This window comes from Tympanuchus pallidicinctus, unplaced genomic scaffold (assembly GCF_026119805.1).
Source record: "Tympanuchus pallidicinctus isolate F22 unplaced genomic scaffold, pur_lepc_1.0 scaffold1, whole genome shotgun sequence".
Classification (NCBI taxonomy): Eukaryota; Metazoa; Chordata; class Aves; order Galliformes; family Phasianidae; genus Tympanuchus; species Tympanuchus pallidicinctus.
Genome location: NW_026294618.1, coordinates 29,799,551 through 29,816,509, shown reverse-complemented (window position 1 = coordinate 29,816,509; position 16,959 = coordinate 29,799,551). Strand labels below are relative to the sequence as shown.

At 36.0% G+C, this 16,959-nt stretch overlaps 1 protein-coding gene across 5 annotated transcripts in view; it reads left to right on the top strand.

Moving 5' to 3' along the window:
• The window catches only part of COL12A1 (collagen type XII alpha 1 chain), a 104,821-nt gene that overhangs the window by 42,071 nt on the left and 45,791 nt on the right, over positions 1-16,959 (top strand). For 4 of the 5 annotated variants that reach the window (XM_052678833.1, XM_052678854.1, XM_052678822.1 and 1 more), the window contains exons 16-33: positions 115-307; positions 988-1,109; positions 3,810-3,959; positions 4,043-4,162; positions 4,715-4,879; positions 5,068-5,214; positions 5,880-6,019; positions 7,169-7,298; positions 7,644-7,789; positions 8,057-8,186; positions 9,013-9,152; positions 9,911-10,040; positions 11,229-11,368; positions 11,619-11,751; positions 11,857-11,883; positions 12,186-12,328; positions 15,662-15,791; positions 16,740-16,879. In XM_052678833.1, coding sequence (XP_052534793.1) covers positions 115-307; positions 988-1,109; positions 3,810-3,959; positions 4,043-4,162; positions 4,715-4,879; positions 5,068-5,214; positions 5,880-6,019; positions 7,169-7,298; positions 7,644-7,789; positions 8,057-8,186; positions 9,013-9,152; positions 9,911-10,040; positions 11,229-11,368; positions 11,619-11,751; positions 11,857-11,883; positions 12,186-12,328; positions 15,662-15,791; positions 16,740-16,879 — 2,426 coding nt within the window. The remainder of the gene's footprint in view (positions 1-114; positions 308-987; positions 1,110-3,809; positions 3,960-4,042; positions 4,163-4,714; positions 4,880-5,067; positions 5,215-5,879; positions 6,020-7,168; positions 7,299-7,643; positions 7,790-8,056; positions 8,187-9,012; positions 9,153-9,910; positions 10,041-11,228; positions 11,369-11,618; positions 11,752-11,856; positions 11,884-12,185; positions 12,329-15,661; positions 15,792-16,739; positions 16,880-16,959) is intronic. The other variant, XM_052678863.1, reaches the window with a different exon arrangement.

The window sequence follows — 16,959 nt, the reverse complement described above, 5'->3', positions numbered from 1 at the left end:
AGAAAGCATAGAAACGCCGCTAATGCTGGATTTGCTGCATTTTTAAATAAAAGCATACTTGTTGGCTTTTTTGGAAGCAGGCCTGATTTAAATCCTTTTCTTCCATCCTTACAGCCTCTCCCTTTAAGCCACCTAGAAATTTGAGAACTTCTGATTCAACTATGTCCAGCTTCCGAGTAACTTGGGAGCCTGCCCCTGGGCGAGTGAAGGGGTACAAAGTAACTTTCCACCCTACTGAAGATGACAGGAATCTTGGAGAATTAATAGTGGGGCCCTATGACAGCACTGTGGTTTTGGAGGAACTTAGGTATGGATGATAATGATAATAATAATTAATAATAGCTTAGAGATTTGCTTAATTGCTATCTGGGATTGTAATACCTGTAAAAATCTCCTGTAAATTAGGAATAACTTCTGTTGATATGCTATCAGGAATTGGTGGTGCAGTTTTTGAAAAGAACCTTACAGGGCAGGTTCTGAGATTATTCACATCACCTTTCGCAGTCTCACAGCAACTGAAAAAGGCAAAGATGTGGGAAGAAGTACATTTCACATATAAGAATGTTAATGAGATGCTGAAGAAGACAGCTTGGATTTCTATATTTTCTCCAAAAAGCCCTTACTTCATGTTAAAAAGAGCCTAGTTTAGTTCTTGATTCATTTTATCAGAGGCCAGAATTTATAAAGGAAGCTTCAGAGCATGTCAAAGTCTGTTACTTGTTTGCATGTTAGACTTGTATGCGCATTAAAAATAGGAACATTAAAAGAATTTTAAATTATTTGAACAAAGAAAGCTATTCATAAGTATAGCATCTTGAACCAGCTCTGAAATAGTGAAAATTTGCCTGTCTTGTTAAAGAACTAGTCTTTGGGCTTCACATTTTAGAACTTTCTTTTCTGTATAGTAAACTGGTAAAGATTTCTTAAATGGAGTATCAGCATTATCAAGCCAAGTGTCTTCAGTTACAATACATTTAATTATTGCAGGGCAGGAACTACCTATAAGGTAAATGTTTTTGGAATGTTTGATGGAGGAGAAAGCAACCCCCTGGTTGGACAAGAGATGACCACTCTTTCAGACACTACTACGGAGCCATTTCTATCTAGAGGTAAACATGACTGAATCAAATAAAATGCTGTCTTGGCTTTTGGATAAAAGAGACAGTGTTTTCCAGCACTTCCTATTGTTTTTATGATGCACATAAATATTTATTCACAGGATTCAGTATACTCCCTAACCTGATGACATAACCTCTGATTTGAAATGACCTCTCAGTATGCCCCAGTTAATCTTTCTAGTCCTCTGCACCCTTTAGATGATCTTACAAAAATGATAATTCAAGCAACCCATGTTTTGCTGATTATTGAAAACCATCTGCATCCCATTTTCAAGCCATCCACATCTGTGTTGAATTATGTAAGGTCAAATTCTTGAACAGAAATCATTGCTCATCTACAGGGGTGTTCACAGGATTAGAACAAAGAATTTTAAGCAGATTTTTTGCCATTTCCTTGTCCTTATATGGTCAATTCTCCATTGAAAACTAAGGTGGTATAATGGACAGAGATCTTGTAGTTGGGGATGTCCCAGCATTATTGTGTAATGTTTAAGTTTATATGTGACACAACCATTATTTCATCACTTTTACTACAGATGGAGGAGAGATAGTACAATAATGCAATTGCTGATTGTTCTCTAGTATATTCTTGGGATTATCTTCCTTTGTAGGTAAGCTTCCAAAGAAAACTTTAGTGGCTGGTATGACAGCAGCTCTCTTGATGCAGTTGATGGGTCTCTGTATGTTAACTGAATAGGTGTGGCCACTATACTTTCAATTAGTACTTCAATTAGTACTTCAATTAGTGAAGAGAATTTCAGGGTTCAGTCCCCCTTCATGGAGACCAAGAAATGCTTGTCTGCAGCAGGTCTTTGCTTCTTAATAGCCAAGAATACTTGCAGAAGTGAAGACCTCTCCTCTACTATATTAAGATTTGTATAACCATCAGGGAGAATAGAGAATTTTATGAGGAGAAAGGAGCTAACTGCAAAGGCCTCTCAGAGTTGAAAAAAAAAAAAAAAAAAAGGCTTTCTGACAGTTGACTGTATTCTTCTCACTTAATCTCTTTGAGTTATGTGAAAATACTATCCTCATAGCATTTTTATTGACAACACTTTTAAAAACTTCTGAAGTTACTGCTGTCCCACTTAGTCTAATGCAAGTGTGCAGAACTGAGAAAAACTATGTAAGAGGCCATCAGTGACATTACAGTAAAGCTATAATAAGTCTGGCAGAAAAATAATTATGCTGAGTGGTTCATTATTTTTTATTATGCCATCTGTCATTTCTGTCTTGAGTGTTATATTCTTTAAGCTAATTAGTTTTAGTAATGCATGGATTTTAGTCATGGTAAATGTGAAAAATGAATTTTATATCTGTGACTGCCAATGTAATAGTACGTTATTTATTAGTAGAAAGAGAAAAAAAAATCAGCCTACGTGCCTTTGCTAGAATTTTTCATTCAGGTAGTTGGAAGAAAAATAAAATTCAGAATAATTTAACTTTAATACTGTACATTAAGCTTAATTTCTGTATAAAAGTTATGCATGCAATTTTTGAACTAACATTGTTTTACTTAAACTCTACTCCCAACTTATTTTATTGTCCTGACTAAAGACTAGATCTATATTTTCTATGCAGAAGAGGATCATGCTTTTAACCCCCAGGTACATGGAATAGTTATATTCATGAGTCTGCAATGTTGGATCAATTATGTGGAACATATATGAAATCACAATATCTTTCAACTGTGATGAGTGTGGCTGATTTTTCTCAATGGGATTTCTTCCATATAAAGACCAGAAGCTCTGATGGCAGGAAGCCAGAAAATTTGCAGCTGGTAACACAAGAAAAGAGAGAGAGCGAGGATTTTTTTTATTATTATTTTTATCATTATTATTATTTTTGAAATGGCGAAATGGCTGTGGATAAAATTGTTGTGTCTTTCTGTTCTGTATAAATATTTTGTGATTTTCCTTGTGATGAAAACATTATGATGGATATTTTATTCTGTAATTTGTAAATTGAAGATATCTGAAATAACTTCTTATCTTTTCAGAACACTGCGCCTTTATATAAGTGTGTGGTCTTGTCCCCCCTCTATCTTTTGCCTCTGTTTATATGTACATGTCTTCTAAGTTTGATCTTTCTTTCCTATGTGTGTAAACTCCTATACCATCTGTGTTACTATGTCTTTTGCCCCTGAAATTCAGAAATGCTATTTATTTGAAAGTGCTTGTAATATATGCTGTTAATTCCCTACTACATAGTTGAAAAATTGAGCAATAGTATAGCCATCCACAGTAGACTGAAATAATTATTATTTGTGTAATCTGATAATGCTCACTGCCATGCCAGTGGTTAGCTCTGTAGTCTTTTACAAATCCTCTGAAGCAGTTCACAAAATCTCTGAAAGATGGTTATCAGTCATCTTATGAGACAAAAATAGATACTGAAATGACAATAGGGAAGAGCACTGGCCTTGGTATTTTAGAAGACTTACTTCTAAGAGGAAACATACATGAATTCATATAGCTCTTGCCGTGGAACTAGTGACTAGTGTGAATAACATTCTCAAATAGGTCATACTTGGCAGAGCGCCAGTGAATAAAACTAGAGCTATTTTGGAAACTAATTCATGACATATGTCATATAAAAGAGGATGGGGAGAGAATACTATCATGCTAAGGCTGTGTTTTTCTGGTTGAAAGCTATCATACTAAGGCTGTACTTTTCTGGTTGACACGACAGGTTTAGAATGTCGAACCAGAGCAGAAGCTGATATCGTGCTGCTGGTGGATGGCTCATGGAGTATCGGGAGGCCAAATTTTAAAACTGTCAGGAACTTCATTTCCCGTATTGTTGAAGTTTTTGATATTGGTCCTGACAAAGTACAGATTGGTAAGTCATCACATGTAGGAGGGAAAATGAGGCATATTTGCTGCACGGACACATAATATCTGAGCAATAATGGCTTTTTCCAGGTCTTGCACAGTATAGTGGAGATCCCAGGACAGAATGGAATCTCAATGCTTACCGAACAAAAGAGGCTTTGTTAGAGGCAGTAGCCAACTTACCATACAAAGGAGGCAATACTCTAACAGGTATGTCGCACTGTGAGGATTTTTTTTAGGCTCCATAAAAAAAAATGTTCCAGTAGCTGACCCTAGTATTGTTCAGTGAACTCAAATTCATCCTTGATAAAATAACTCCACAGTTAACTTCAATACGTTTGGAATTGAATGTTCCCAGCACGTGAACATGCATTATAAGTGTAGGTCTGGATAAAGAGAAAAGGATGGAAGACTGTAAGTGTTGAAGAACCAGATGAGTTTGGGTTTATGTTAAGCATATGAAAAGAAGAAAAGGCAGTTCCATATGACGATTGATGTGAAGACAAGGTGAGGACCTAGAAGGGAGGCTAAATGGAGTCATAGGGAAGGGTAATGCATAGAAAGTATGATGTTAAAGATTTTCAGGGGCTGAAATAATGTCAGTTGCTAAGTGTAGATGATGAACTGTAACTAGACTGAGTCCTTGAAGAATTAAGCTGTGGAATGATGTTGTCGGTGTGAAATCACTGGAATAAATTACTAGCCTTTACCAGTATGTTGAAACAGTTTATGGTGATAGTTACCCTCTTTGTATCATGCTAGGAATGGCCTTGGATTTCATCTTAAAAAACAACTTTAAACAAGATGCAGGCTTGAGGCCCAGAGCTCGCAAAATTGGTGTTCTCATTACTGACGGTAAATCACAAGATGACGTAGTTACCCCATCAAGAAGACTCAGAGATGAGGGAGTGGAACTTTATGCAATTGGTAAGTATTATATGAAGAGGTGGCCTGTTCCAGCTCCCTCTCACCCCTCTATTAAATGTATAGGGAAGTGGACACATGTAAGTATTTAGAAGGGAATTCAGTGAATGTGTTTAGGAACTCATGTTTATGGTATTACGTTTCATGTCTGTCATTTCTAACAAGTTTTGTTTTCATGTCTTCTCTGTAAGGTATTAAAAATGCAGATGAAAATGAATTGAAGCAGATTGCAACTGATCCAGATGACATCCATGCCTACAATGTGGCAGATTTCTCCTTTCTGGCTAGCATTGTTGAGGATGTAACTACAAATCTGTGTAATAGTGTGAAAGGTCCAGGTACATCCCATTTTCAATCTAATTCATTCTTTTCCCATTTATATGCTTGAGCTATTAATTCTTTTATATTACATGGAACACTGTGTAGCCCTGAGCTGTTTTTTCAGCTGCTAGTGTAAGAAATTTGTTCAGACCACCTAGACTACCCTGCAGGGGTGCTTCCTTTCCTCTTAACAATGGCTCTCAAACCTAACACAGCAGGACATGACTGGAAATGCCTGCTTTTTCCAATAGTCAGGAATTATGTTGCTAAGTGTGGCAAGGTCTTTGAAAATACTCATCCAATAACAAAAATCCCAGCAACTCTTTTTAAGTGTTAGTGTATGACAGCTCAAATGCAAAGGCTAGCATGGAAGAACAGTAACATTGGCTGTTGGTTCTCTGGTGGAACACTGGTGTTGAAGGTAGGATAAGGACAGAGAGCTTGTTTGGTTTGCTGAGAGTGTGTTGATGAGTATCTCTTTACTCAGTTGTTTTAAGTATTTCTGTGGAAATAGAGACGGAAGCAAACGCCCAAAGCATTGTGTTTTTTTTGTTTGTTTTGTTTTGTTTTTTTGTTGTTGTTCTTTTACAAGCAATATTTTTTAAGTCTTCTTATACCTTGTGTTTCAATTCCCGATGACATAAGATAAATTAATGCATTTTTAACTTGTTTCCACTTGTAGGTGATTTGCCACCTCCTTCTAACCTAGTTATTTCAGAGGTAACACCTCGTTCTTTCAGACTGAGATGGAGTCCACCTCCAGAAAGTGTTGATAGATATCGAGTTGAATATTACCCAACCACTGGAGGTCCCCCTAAACAGGTTAGTATCAAATGTTCATCTCTGATGTCCATAATAACATCATGTGGTAGTCATTTAGAATATCATTCTGAAGTCTTTGCTTATTAGGGTCTGTGTGTGGTATAGCTGTAAATGAAAAAAGACTTCAAGGTCAAGAATATCATCTTCAATAAATGATAAATAAAATCACATAAAGTAGGAGCATAAAAATGGCTTCATTAATCATTAATCTAGAAGTCAAATGTATTTATTAAGAAGAGTCTATTGATATTTCCAGTAATTATTTTCTGTTCATATTCCATTATAATATATAAGTTTAAGTAAGTCTGTAGTAGAATTTTTTTTTGAGCATGCTCTCAAGTTTGCTTACTGTTCTTTTAATCCATTTTCTTGTTAATGGTTACAAAAGATGCTGATATGAGTTGCGATATGTAGTGCTTAACCAACACTGTGTGATGGTACTTTGGAGGATATGTTTAGGCACAGATTCAATTGTTTAATGTAAAGGACCATTATTTCTCTATACAACTAGCCAGTAAGAGGCAAGCCTTGATGCAGAATTGGTCTTCATTTTCTTCAACCAGTCAGAATATTATTTTGGAAAATGAAGTTAGGCATCTCCAAGTGTTTAGCTCAGAATGTGTACGTAGCTTTCAATCTTAGCTCAAATTTGACTTATGGAGAGTTTGGACTTTGTAAAACATGACCTTAGGATTTGGACTGTGATTTGGTTTGGAAAAGCCATTCCAGCGTACACGAATTTTACAGGCTATTTCCTGCAAGGTAGTGTTAACGGCATGTGCTTGTAACCACCTAGATTATCCTGGATGTTTAAAATACTTTTCCAAAGTGGGAGCATCTATTAGTGCCATTTTATGTTGCTAAGTAATATGAAAGTGAATGCCATGAGTGAAAGCACTGTGCAAAGTGCATACTAGATATATCTAGCCCAGTTGAAAACAAGTATCTGCTCGAGCTATCTCTATAGCTTGCTTTGCAATAGTAATGGTATACTGTGAAGTGAAAGGTGTAGAAGATTAAGACCATAGCTATTTTTTTAGTTCTGTACCATTGATTCTTGAATTTTCACGTGGAATTTTTATTTTCTTTAAAGACAAGTTTACAAACATGTTTTTTGTATGTTGTTAACATTCCTTCTCTTTTATGTAGTTTTATGTAAGTAGGATGGAAACTACAACAGTTTTGAAAGATCTGACACCTGAAACAGAATATGTTGTTAATGTGTTTTCTGTGGTAGAAGACGAAAGCAGTGAACCTCTAATCGGCAGGGAAATAACTTGTAAGTTAAAAGTGTAATGTGAATAACATGTTAAGAACAAAATGATATATGGAGAACTGTTCAGTAGAACTTGGAGCACTAATTGTGTTGTGTTATACTAGTTGTTGAGATCTTGTCTGGAAAACTGTAGCAAAGTGATGGCTGTTGTTTCATTCTTAAATTAAACCCCGCTTAAAGTACTACTATTTGTAGATCAATTTCCTGATACAAACAGTGTACCTCAGTGCCCTTGTGCAGTCTTTTTAGTGGTACTACTAGTGATGTGAAATATGAAAAGTGAAAAAGGTAGAAAAATTTTTTATATATATATATATATTTATATATATATATATTTTTTTATGACAGACCCACTGTCTTCAGTTAGAAACCTGAATGTTTATGACATTGGATCAACTTCCATGAGAGTGAGATGGGAACCTGTTAATGGAGCTACTGGTTATTTGTTGACATATGAGCCTGTGAATGCCACAGTCCCAGTTGCAGAGAAAGAGGTAAGAGAATTTGACTTTTCTTCCTGTGCTCTACCTATATAAACTGAAAAAGATTTTGTTGTTATATCATAATAGTAAAAAAGAGACTGATATGTAGTCAAAGCACAGTGAGCTTGCTGGGATATCATATACAATGACATCAGTCAGGAAGCTGTAAATATACTGTGAATAGCACAAACAAAATTCCCTTGCAGTTAAATCATTGCTTGCTTTTCTGCTTTTGCTGTCTTCAGTTTTTAAACATGATGTGTTATTTTTTATGTGCAGATGCGTGTTGGACCATCAGTGAATGAGGTTCAGCTGGTAGACCTCATCCCCAATACTGAGTACACTTTAACAGCTTATGTATTGTTTGGTGATATCACCAGTGACCCACTCACCTCCCAGGAAGTGACATGTATGGACATCTTGACTTCTGCTTTGTTGATATTGCTTCGGAAGTGCTGAACTTTAATTTTATTTCATGCAGCAGTTTTTATATATTCTGTTTTGTTTAGAAGACCACCTTTTTCATATTTCATGCATTTTATACCAGTCTTACATTAGCAAAAGATCTTTAAGGCAATTTTGGTGAAAAGGTACCTACATTTAAGAGGAGGAACAAAAGGGTTTTTTTCCTTCAACAATGAGATTGTAAAATTACAGGGTTTTTTTTTTTTCTAAAATGCATTTTTGGTTACATTTGGAACAGCAATAAAACACAATTTTAGAGACGTTCTCTGAGATGCAGAAAATGCAACTGTTTGCCAAATGTTAATAAAGTTGGAAATATTAGGTGAGGATAAGAAAACATGCTTACGAAGTGAAAAATTGATCTAAAAATGGCTTAGACATAGCTTGCCTTCCTTAAATATCTTTTCTTAAAGATTGTAAGAGGGATGTTTCTGGATGTGATGCACTTAGTACTATTGTTCTTAGGTTCTTAAACATGTTAAGCCCCTAATTGAACATCTGAGGTTATATTTTTAATCTCTGATAGTTCTGATGCTTCTGTATTATACTTGTAGTTTACAAACATGAAGCTACTTGTTTCTAGCTGTTTTGCTTGTTGTTGGGGCAGGATGTTCTGCAGCTATTTTATTTAATGGTCAGGGCAATTAACTTATAGGATAATAAGTGCCTTAATTTCAGTGCAATGTATGAAAATAATTTAATTCCTTCTGGGAGACCTATACTTCTGCTTTGAATAGCATTTTCACTTACTACTGTCATTATTTTTACAGTGCCTTTGCCTGGACCAAGAGGTGTGACAATTAGGGATGTTACTCACAGCACCATGAATATCCTTTGGGATCCTGCTCCAGGGAAAGTCCGAAAATACATCATAAGATACAAAATAGCTGATGAAGCTGATGTAAAGGAGGTAACCAAAAGGAACATTTTTGCAAAATAAGACCATCTTTTTATTCTGAGGAGCTGGGTTATTAAAATAGTAGTAAATTCAATATTACAACTGTCCATTAAGAGCAGAGAACATCAGTTCTTGGTGATTGCTGTCAGGAAAGAGTATTGATGCTTTGGAATCTGAATCAGCATGAGATTAATTTCTTTATGTACTTCACCACCTTCTCTTAAAGAGAGGAAAAAACTGACAGGAGATTCTTCTGTGCTTTGAAAATGGCCATTTTTGCTCTCTGCTTCAGTGTTACCTTGCCAAGCTCTAAGAACAACTTACAGTAAGGAGAAAATGATTATAGATTAAAGGTATATTAGCCCTCTTGCTCACTGGCAGCTCATATGAGCACTGGTAGGGATATCTTTCTTACAGTTGCAAACTTTCTGTAAATGCATTGCTAGAACTGAATCAAGTCTTTGAGGGTTAAACGTGTTTTTGTGAGTGAGTGAAAACTTTGTGGAGATGCAATTTGTGTTTTTATTTCCAAAACGATGAAAGCAGGGAAAGAATTACAAGTAGTTTACTAATATTTGAGAGACTGTGCTTCACAAGTGCAGTTAGTAGATCACATTCAATATTCAGATATAAATGTAGGGGGACAAACGAAAAAATTTTGTGCAAAATACTTTTCAGTTTTTTCAGTACAAGGATTCCTACCATGAAATCAAATTCAGAGTCAGAAATAGAATAATTTGAAATTCTTAGGTCGCTATTTTTATTCCTAGGTGGAAATTGACAGACTCAAAACCAGCACTACTCTTACTGACCTTTCTTCCCAAAGACTGTATAATGTGAAGGTTGTTGCGGTGTATGATGAAGGAGAATCTCTACCAGTAGCTGCAGAGGCTGTCACTCGTAAGTTTTCCTTATTACCCTTCTTTCAGTTATTTTTATGTATAGTCTATTTATACATGTAGGAATGTATAGCTAGGTTAGGGTGGAGACATAATTTCATCTATCTGAGAATTATTTTACTTTTAGCATTACTTACAGTATAATAATCCCTGGAAATCTTAGGTGAATTGTGTTTTACTGCAGCAAACACTGAAGCTGCAATCTTCAAAGAGGGGACAGAGCAGCAGCTGAAGCTAGATTTTTCATAGTAAGATGCTGAAGAACCAAAGAGCCAGAATTAGTGAGAGACTATGATGTTATTCAGGGAATCATAAAAGCAACACTAAAGTAATAACAAGAGATAGACACAAGAAAATGGTGTCGTACAGACCAGATATCCATGCAAGACAGGTGATGAACTGAAAAGAGCAAGCTGATATCAGGGAAGCTTTCATCTTGATGTATTCTTGTGTTTTAGGAATGCATAGAAATGAGCAGTATTACCTTAATACACACCATCACTCCGATGTGAAAAAAGAAAAAAAATATGCTCTGTGTCCTTTTTTGTCTCTCTTTTCCCGTTTTTTGAAGCTTGGCATGTTTAAAATTTTGTTTGTTAGTTTCTGCATGAGCCTGTAGTCTATAGCTGCTGTTTTATTTGAATGCATAAAGAAAAAGAGGAAAAATCAGCCAAAAATAGTTTTAGTTTAATTCTCTGGTTTTACTTTTTTACTGATTTTTTTCCAGTAGCTGTGACTTTTTGCCTCCTTAACCTATGGTTAACCTCTGTGAATTCTGTCTAAAGCAATTCTGTAATTCAGTCATTACTCGTTTGGCTTAAATAAGGAATTTTAAGATCTGGGAGAGAGTCATGCAGGAGCTTCTCTTCTGTATGTGGGAGTTCATAATTACTCATTCTAACTACAAAGCATAACAGTTGGAACTTCAACTGTTGTGAGTAGGCGTGAGAGTTGTTCTGAGGTCAGTAGAACTGTTTATTTTATCAGGTGATGACCTGGTGTTGTGAAATTATGAAGTTTTTTCATACTAAGCAATTTACTTAGTGTAGGTGGGCTGGGTTATACCAAAGCATTTTGTTGTGATCCTGGTAAGTAAGATCTGAATCTTGTGCATAATTTTCCAAATTCTTTGTGTAGTTCCTTGATTTAACCTTATTTTTAAGTGACATTTTTCCTTTTCTTGCAACAGAGCCTGTGCCATCACCAGTCAATCTGAGAATCACAGAGATAACTAAGAATAGTTTCAGAGGAACTTGGGATCATGGAGCTCCAGATGTTTCTCTCTATAGAATAACCTGGGGACCATATGGTAGATCAGAAAAGGAGGAGGTAAGAGTAATCATACTAAGATTTTGGGAGCAGTCTCTTAAAGGGCATATTTTAAGAACCAGAAATGTAAATAATAAATGGCCTATCTCTTGCAAGCCTTCCTGTTGTACCCAATTGAAGTTCAGTGAGAAGATATAGAAAATGCATTCATAGCCATTTATAGTAATGTTACTGTGTAAAAAGTTACTCAGATTCCTCTCTTTGTCTTTTTTCTTTTTTATTTCTTGTATTTTTTTTATTCCCCCACAAGAGTATTGTAAATGGAGATGTCAACAGTCTGCTCTTTGAAAATCTGAACCCAGATACATTGTATGAAGTCTCAGTTACTGCTATCTATCCTGATGAATCAGAAAGTGATGACTTGATTGGCAGTGAACGAACATGTAAGTAATTAAAGAGCTTTACATGTTTACATGTTTTACATTCATAGTTATTAAATCAGAAAGCATACGTATACAATACTGAACACTCTTTCTATTTTCTTCTAGTACCCTTGGTACCTGTTACAACACCAGGTAAGAATCTGAATTTCCAGGTATGATATTATTAAAGAAATCTCGTAGCTACCTTTCTCTATGCTGAGAAGAATGTTAACATTAAAAAGCTGAGATCATTTAATGAACATACTGTGTATTTGGAAGACTACTAAACACTAGATTACCACATGTTTATTATTTTACAAACAATGCAATTTATGTTGGTCTTAATGCGTGCTACTCTTGGTCTGGCAGTCGTGCAGAACTTGGAAGTATGAAGTGTTTGTCCTTCCTTTTTGCTTGAATTATATTTTGATTCTGTACTTTGCTACCTTTCTCAGCCCCGAAGAGTGGTCCACGAAACCTTCAAGTGTACAACGCAACTTCACACAGTTTGACCGTAAAGTGGGATCCTGCCAGTGGTCGAGTGCAGAGATACAAGATCATTTACCAGCCTATCAATGGAGATGCCCCAGAACAGTCGGTAATTAATTTTACAGTCCTATATTTATCTTAAAGTTTGTTCTGCAAATTGATTACTTAGAATAATTTATTTACAAAGTACTGCTGTGTATTAAGCACATTTTAGATGAAAACACGATTACAGTAATTAAGTATGTAGTCTCACATTTTTCTTTCTCTGCTTTCAAATCCAAGATAGAATATTCTTTAGAGTGCAAAAATCCCAACAGTTTTGGTGATAGACCATTTCATTATTTTTTTGTGAAAAAGCGTATAATCTGGAACTTTAACTATGTAGGTTGATCCAAAATTATTGCCTCCTATTTATTTCCATGGAAATTACAACAGATAGGAAGAGCGCTGTTTGACAGGAAATTCTCAGCTACAAAAGGCTATTTTTCAACAGTCATCACTATTAGTTATGCATTTTCGCCATTTTTGAACAAGAGCCTGCATGCTGCATTTGTAAAAATTCACACAAGCAGAGGTGACTCACTGTTGTTGCCACTGCTGAAATGCACGACCTATTGCCTCACATCCACTGTTTGGTCTCCATTAACATTTAACAGTGTTGATGAATGTCAGTGGGTGCCATTTATTCCACATGGAGGAATTCAATGGCACAACTTTTGTTCATATGCACTTCCATATCAGACCCTGTTTTGTCAGACTGCCCCTCTGCTGCCATCTTCACATGGCAACAACATGTAACAGAATATTGGTGGGAAGGTGCAACCTCTACTGCCATGCTACCAATACCTGCCTCTGACATCACTGGCCAACATAAATAAAAGAGGAGATACTACTTTCAAAAAATCAATCAGCACAGATACATAGTTATCTCAATCAACCACATAAACTACCAGACTACCTCCATAGTCTTGGCTTTCATGTGCTATTGAAAATCAGAGAGTTGTGTGGTATTCTCACTTACCATGCTGGGGACAGAATAACCTCCAAGAAATTGCAACTACAAAAATGCATGCATGGGAAACATGTTAAAGAAGAGTTTAAAGTATTTTACTGTCTATATAATTATACTGTCTTGTATAATCAAGCAGCTGTAGTGAAAGAGAAAGCCACTACCGTATCATCAGCCAATTTATCCTTCATAATCAGTGAGAGCTGTGCTTTTCACCTGTGGTCCAAGAAAAACAGCCTGGGAATGTTAATTCATTCAACCTGTTTATCAAAATTAAGTGCTACTTAAAGATGCCCTATTCTGCACAGGGAGACTGTTGTGGTTACTGCCACATGACTCAGAATCTCAGATGAAAACCACATGCATTTAGCTTGTTCCTGAGATTGGAGATCACCGTGTTCAGAAGCATATCTAGGAACATTTTAAATCAGTTGGATACTTATGGGCCCATGTACCCATTTCTACCTTCTTCTGAAAAATATGTGTTTCAGTTGGAGTAATTAAACAATTAAATGAAATGAGGAATTGAATGCAAGATTAGTGAGAAATCATTAAAAGAATAAGGAATGGCAGCACAGTTAATTAATATCTATACTTGCTGCTACTAAAGTGAAAAAAGGGCATTCTGTGGAAATGTAAGCTGTGACAAAGAATTTTAATGATTTAATTATTTACAACTGGGTGGAATCCAGCAGTGGCAGCTGGAGAAAATACCTCTTTCTGAGAAATGCACACAGAGCACTCTTGCTGTCTTCATAGCATGTTAGTGTCTGTCTGCAAGTAATTGTCTGTCATATGATAATAATTACTTGTCTGCTTTTTTTGGTCATTGTGATATTTGATTAAACTGCTGTTAGTGTAGCACTGTCCCACTGAAATATTCCAAAACTGAATTTTTAGAAGTTCTTTATTGTTTTTTTTTTTATTATTATTTTTAAGACCGGTTTGACGTCTGATGTCCTTGGCATCAGGGGTGCCCACAGGTGATTTGAATACAACTATACAAAAACTACATACCAAACTGCAGAGACCGTCATGATCGCTCAGGGCCATGTTTTGAAAGGCAAATAGATGCAAAAAATATGAAGTCAGCCACAGTAGGAGGCTGAAAACATTTATGATTTGAAATGAGTTTTGGACACTCGAGTAGAAACGAGAAAGTTTCTTTGTAAATTAAATTAAATATATGAAATATGAAGATGCCTCCTTGCTTTCGGTTCATCATCTAAAGATATTAAGTTTTATGATACCAGTTGAATAGGTTTTGAAAATAGGTAGATTGTCTTAAAAAGGATGCTCCAGAGCAGGTGCAGTTTTCAAACGTTTTAAATAAAAAAAATCTCAGTACTGACAAATGCCAAATATCTGAATATTATTCTTAATGTGATGACAATCTTTTTCTTGGAGAAAATTGCAGGAACAGGTATCTATATCTCCTCCTAAGAGGCTTGGAGCACCCCTACTGTGAAGAAAGGCTAAGAAAGCTAGAATTGTTTAGCCTTGAGAAGTCTCAAGGAAGGCCTTCATAGTGGCTTTCCGCCACTATGAACCCATAGGAAAGATGGGGAAGGACTCTTTATCAGGGAGTGTAGTGACTTGACAAGTGATAACGGTTTTAAATTAAAAAAAGGTTAGGTTTAGATTAGACATTAGAAAGAAATTCTTCACTATGAGAATGGTGAGGCATTGGAACAGATTGCCCAGAGAAGCTGTGAGTGCCTCGTTCCTAGAGCTGTTGAAGGCAAGGCTGCATGAGGCTTTAGTCAGCCTGGTTTAGTAGAAGGTGTCTTTGCCCATGACAGGGGACTGGAACTTGAAGTTAATCTCTAAGTTGCTTTCCAACTCAAATCATTCTATTATTTTACATTAAAGAAAAATTGAAATGAAGGTCATAAATTGATTTTAGATTGATTTAGATTTTAGGTGTTTAGAAACTGAAGCATCATGTTATAAAACACATAAAATCCAGGAGAGATGGTGCTGATAAAATTCTATATTAGAGGTCTGCAAAGTATTGGCATTTATTCTATGCGTGCATTCGACCAGACTGCAGCAGCTATAGATCGATTCAGAATCCATCAAAACAAAGAAGGAACTCCTGCTGATTTCTTGTTAATATAGTCAGAGGCACTGTAGAGAAACAACTTTGTTCTGGCACAGAACTGACAGTTAATGTGTAATTGTGGTGACATGCAAGTTTGGAGATTTTAAGAAAACTGTCTTTGTGTCACCAGACTCTGTTTGTACTTGCTAAGATAAATATGAAAATATTTGAAAATGTTTTTTGGTGCCTATTGTTAGCTTTAGTCGTAAGGGGATTGGACTGTATACCACAGTGTTTTCCTCTCAGCCTCAAATGATTACTTTCTTAGCTATAATGGTAAGCATTAAAAAGGCAGCATAAAAAGCATCTTTTCTTTTGTTTTACTTTAGACCATGGTTGGTGGGCGGCAGAACAGTGTAGTAATACAAAAGCTGCAGCCTGACACACCGTATGCTATTACTGTGTCATCGATGTATGCAGATGGTGAAGGGGGGCGAATGACAGGACGAGGCAGAACCAGTAAGTAACACGCGATCTTGTTAGCTATGAGACAAATTTGATGTACTTTTCAAATCAGCGGAGAAAATGTCTCTGTGGTGAAACTTATCGTGTTTATTTGTTATTTGTCCTTTGGTGGATTTCTATGACACTGTTTTTCTCCTACTCTAGAAAGCACTGAGTGATCTTCTACCAGCACTTCAGGTGTAAAAAACAAATCACTATTTTTAAAATTACTTAATTGGATAAGTAATTGTATATTTATTAATGAAGTTACTTATTAATTTGTACCTAGTTTATTTCTGAACTTCTGGAAGATCAAACATAATGTATTTGGAGAAAAATGAGGAAGACAATCCTAATGAACATACTGTATGTTTCTAAAATAACATCCAGAAATAAACTTTTCTTATTACATTTTTCTTTAAATGGCTAGCCTGGAAAAGAGAAGGTTGCAGGGAGACCTTGTTGCAGCCTTGCGGTATTTAAAGGGAGTTTAAAAATATGGGGGAAATCAACTTTTTACACAGGTATATAGTGATAGGCCTTGGGGGATGGTTTTAAACTAAAAAGGAGATTTAGAGAGAGGTTGTAGATGCCTCATCCCTGGAAGTGTTTAAAGCCGGGGTGAATGGAACTCTAGGCAATCTAATCTAGTATTTGATCTAGTGATTGGCAACCTGAGATCAAAGGGGAGTTGAAACCTGATGATCCTTGTGGTTCCTTCCACCCCAAGCCATTCCATGATTCTGTGATCTGTGTGGGTTTTTTTTGTTTGTTTGTTTGTCTGTTTTTTGAGTCTTATGTACTATGATTAATGAGATTAATGAAGACAACATTCGACATGAACTATTAAACCTGCTGTTTATTTAATTTCCTAATGAGACATTGCATAGGCATGATCTGATAGCAGGAGGTGAGAGAAAGAATGTGGCCCCACATCTCTGACAGTTTATTGTCCTGTTTCAGAACCTCTCACTACTGTGAGGAACATGCTAGTTTATGACCCAACCACCAGTACTCTGAATGTTCGATGGGATCATGCAGAAGGAAATCCTCGTCAATACAAAGTGTTTTATGGACCAACAGCTGGAGGTGCAGAAGAAATGGTAAATCCTTCTTGCTAACTGTCTCAAATAAATTGCAATCCATGGTGCTAATGAGGGAAATGCTATAGAATGAAGTTGGT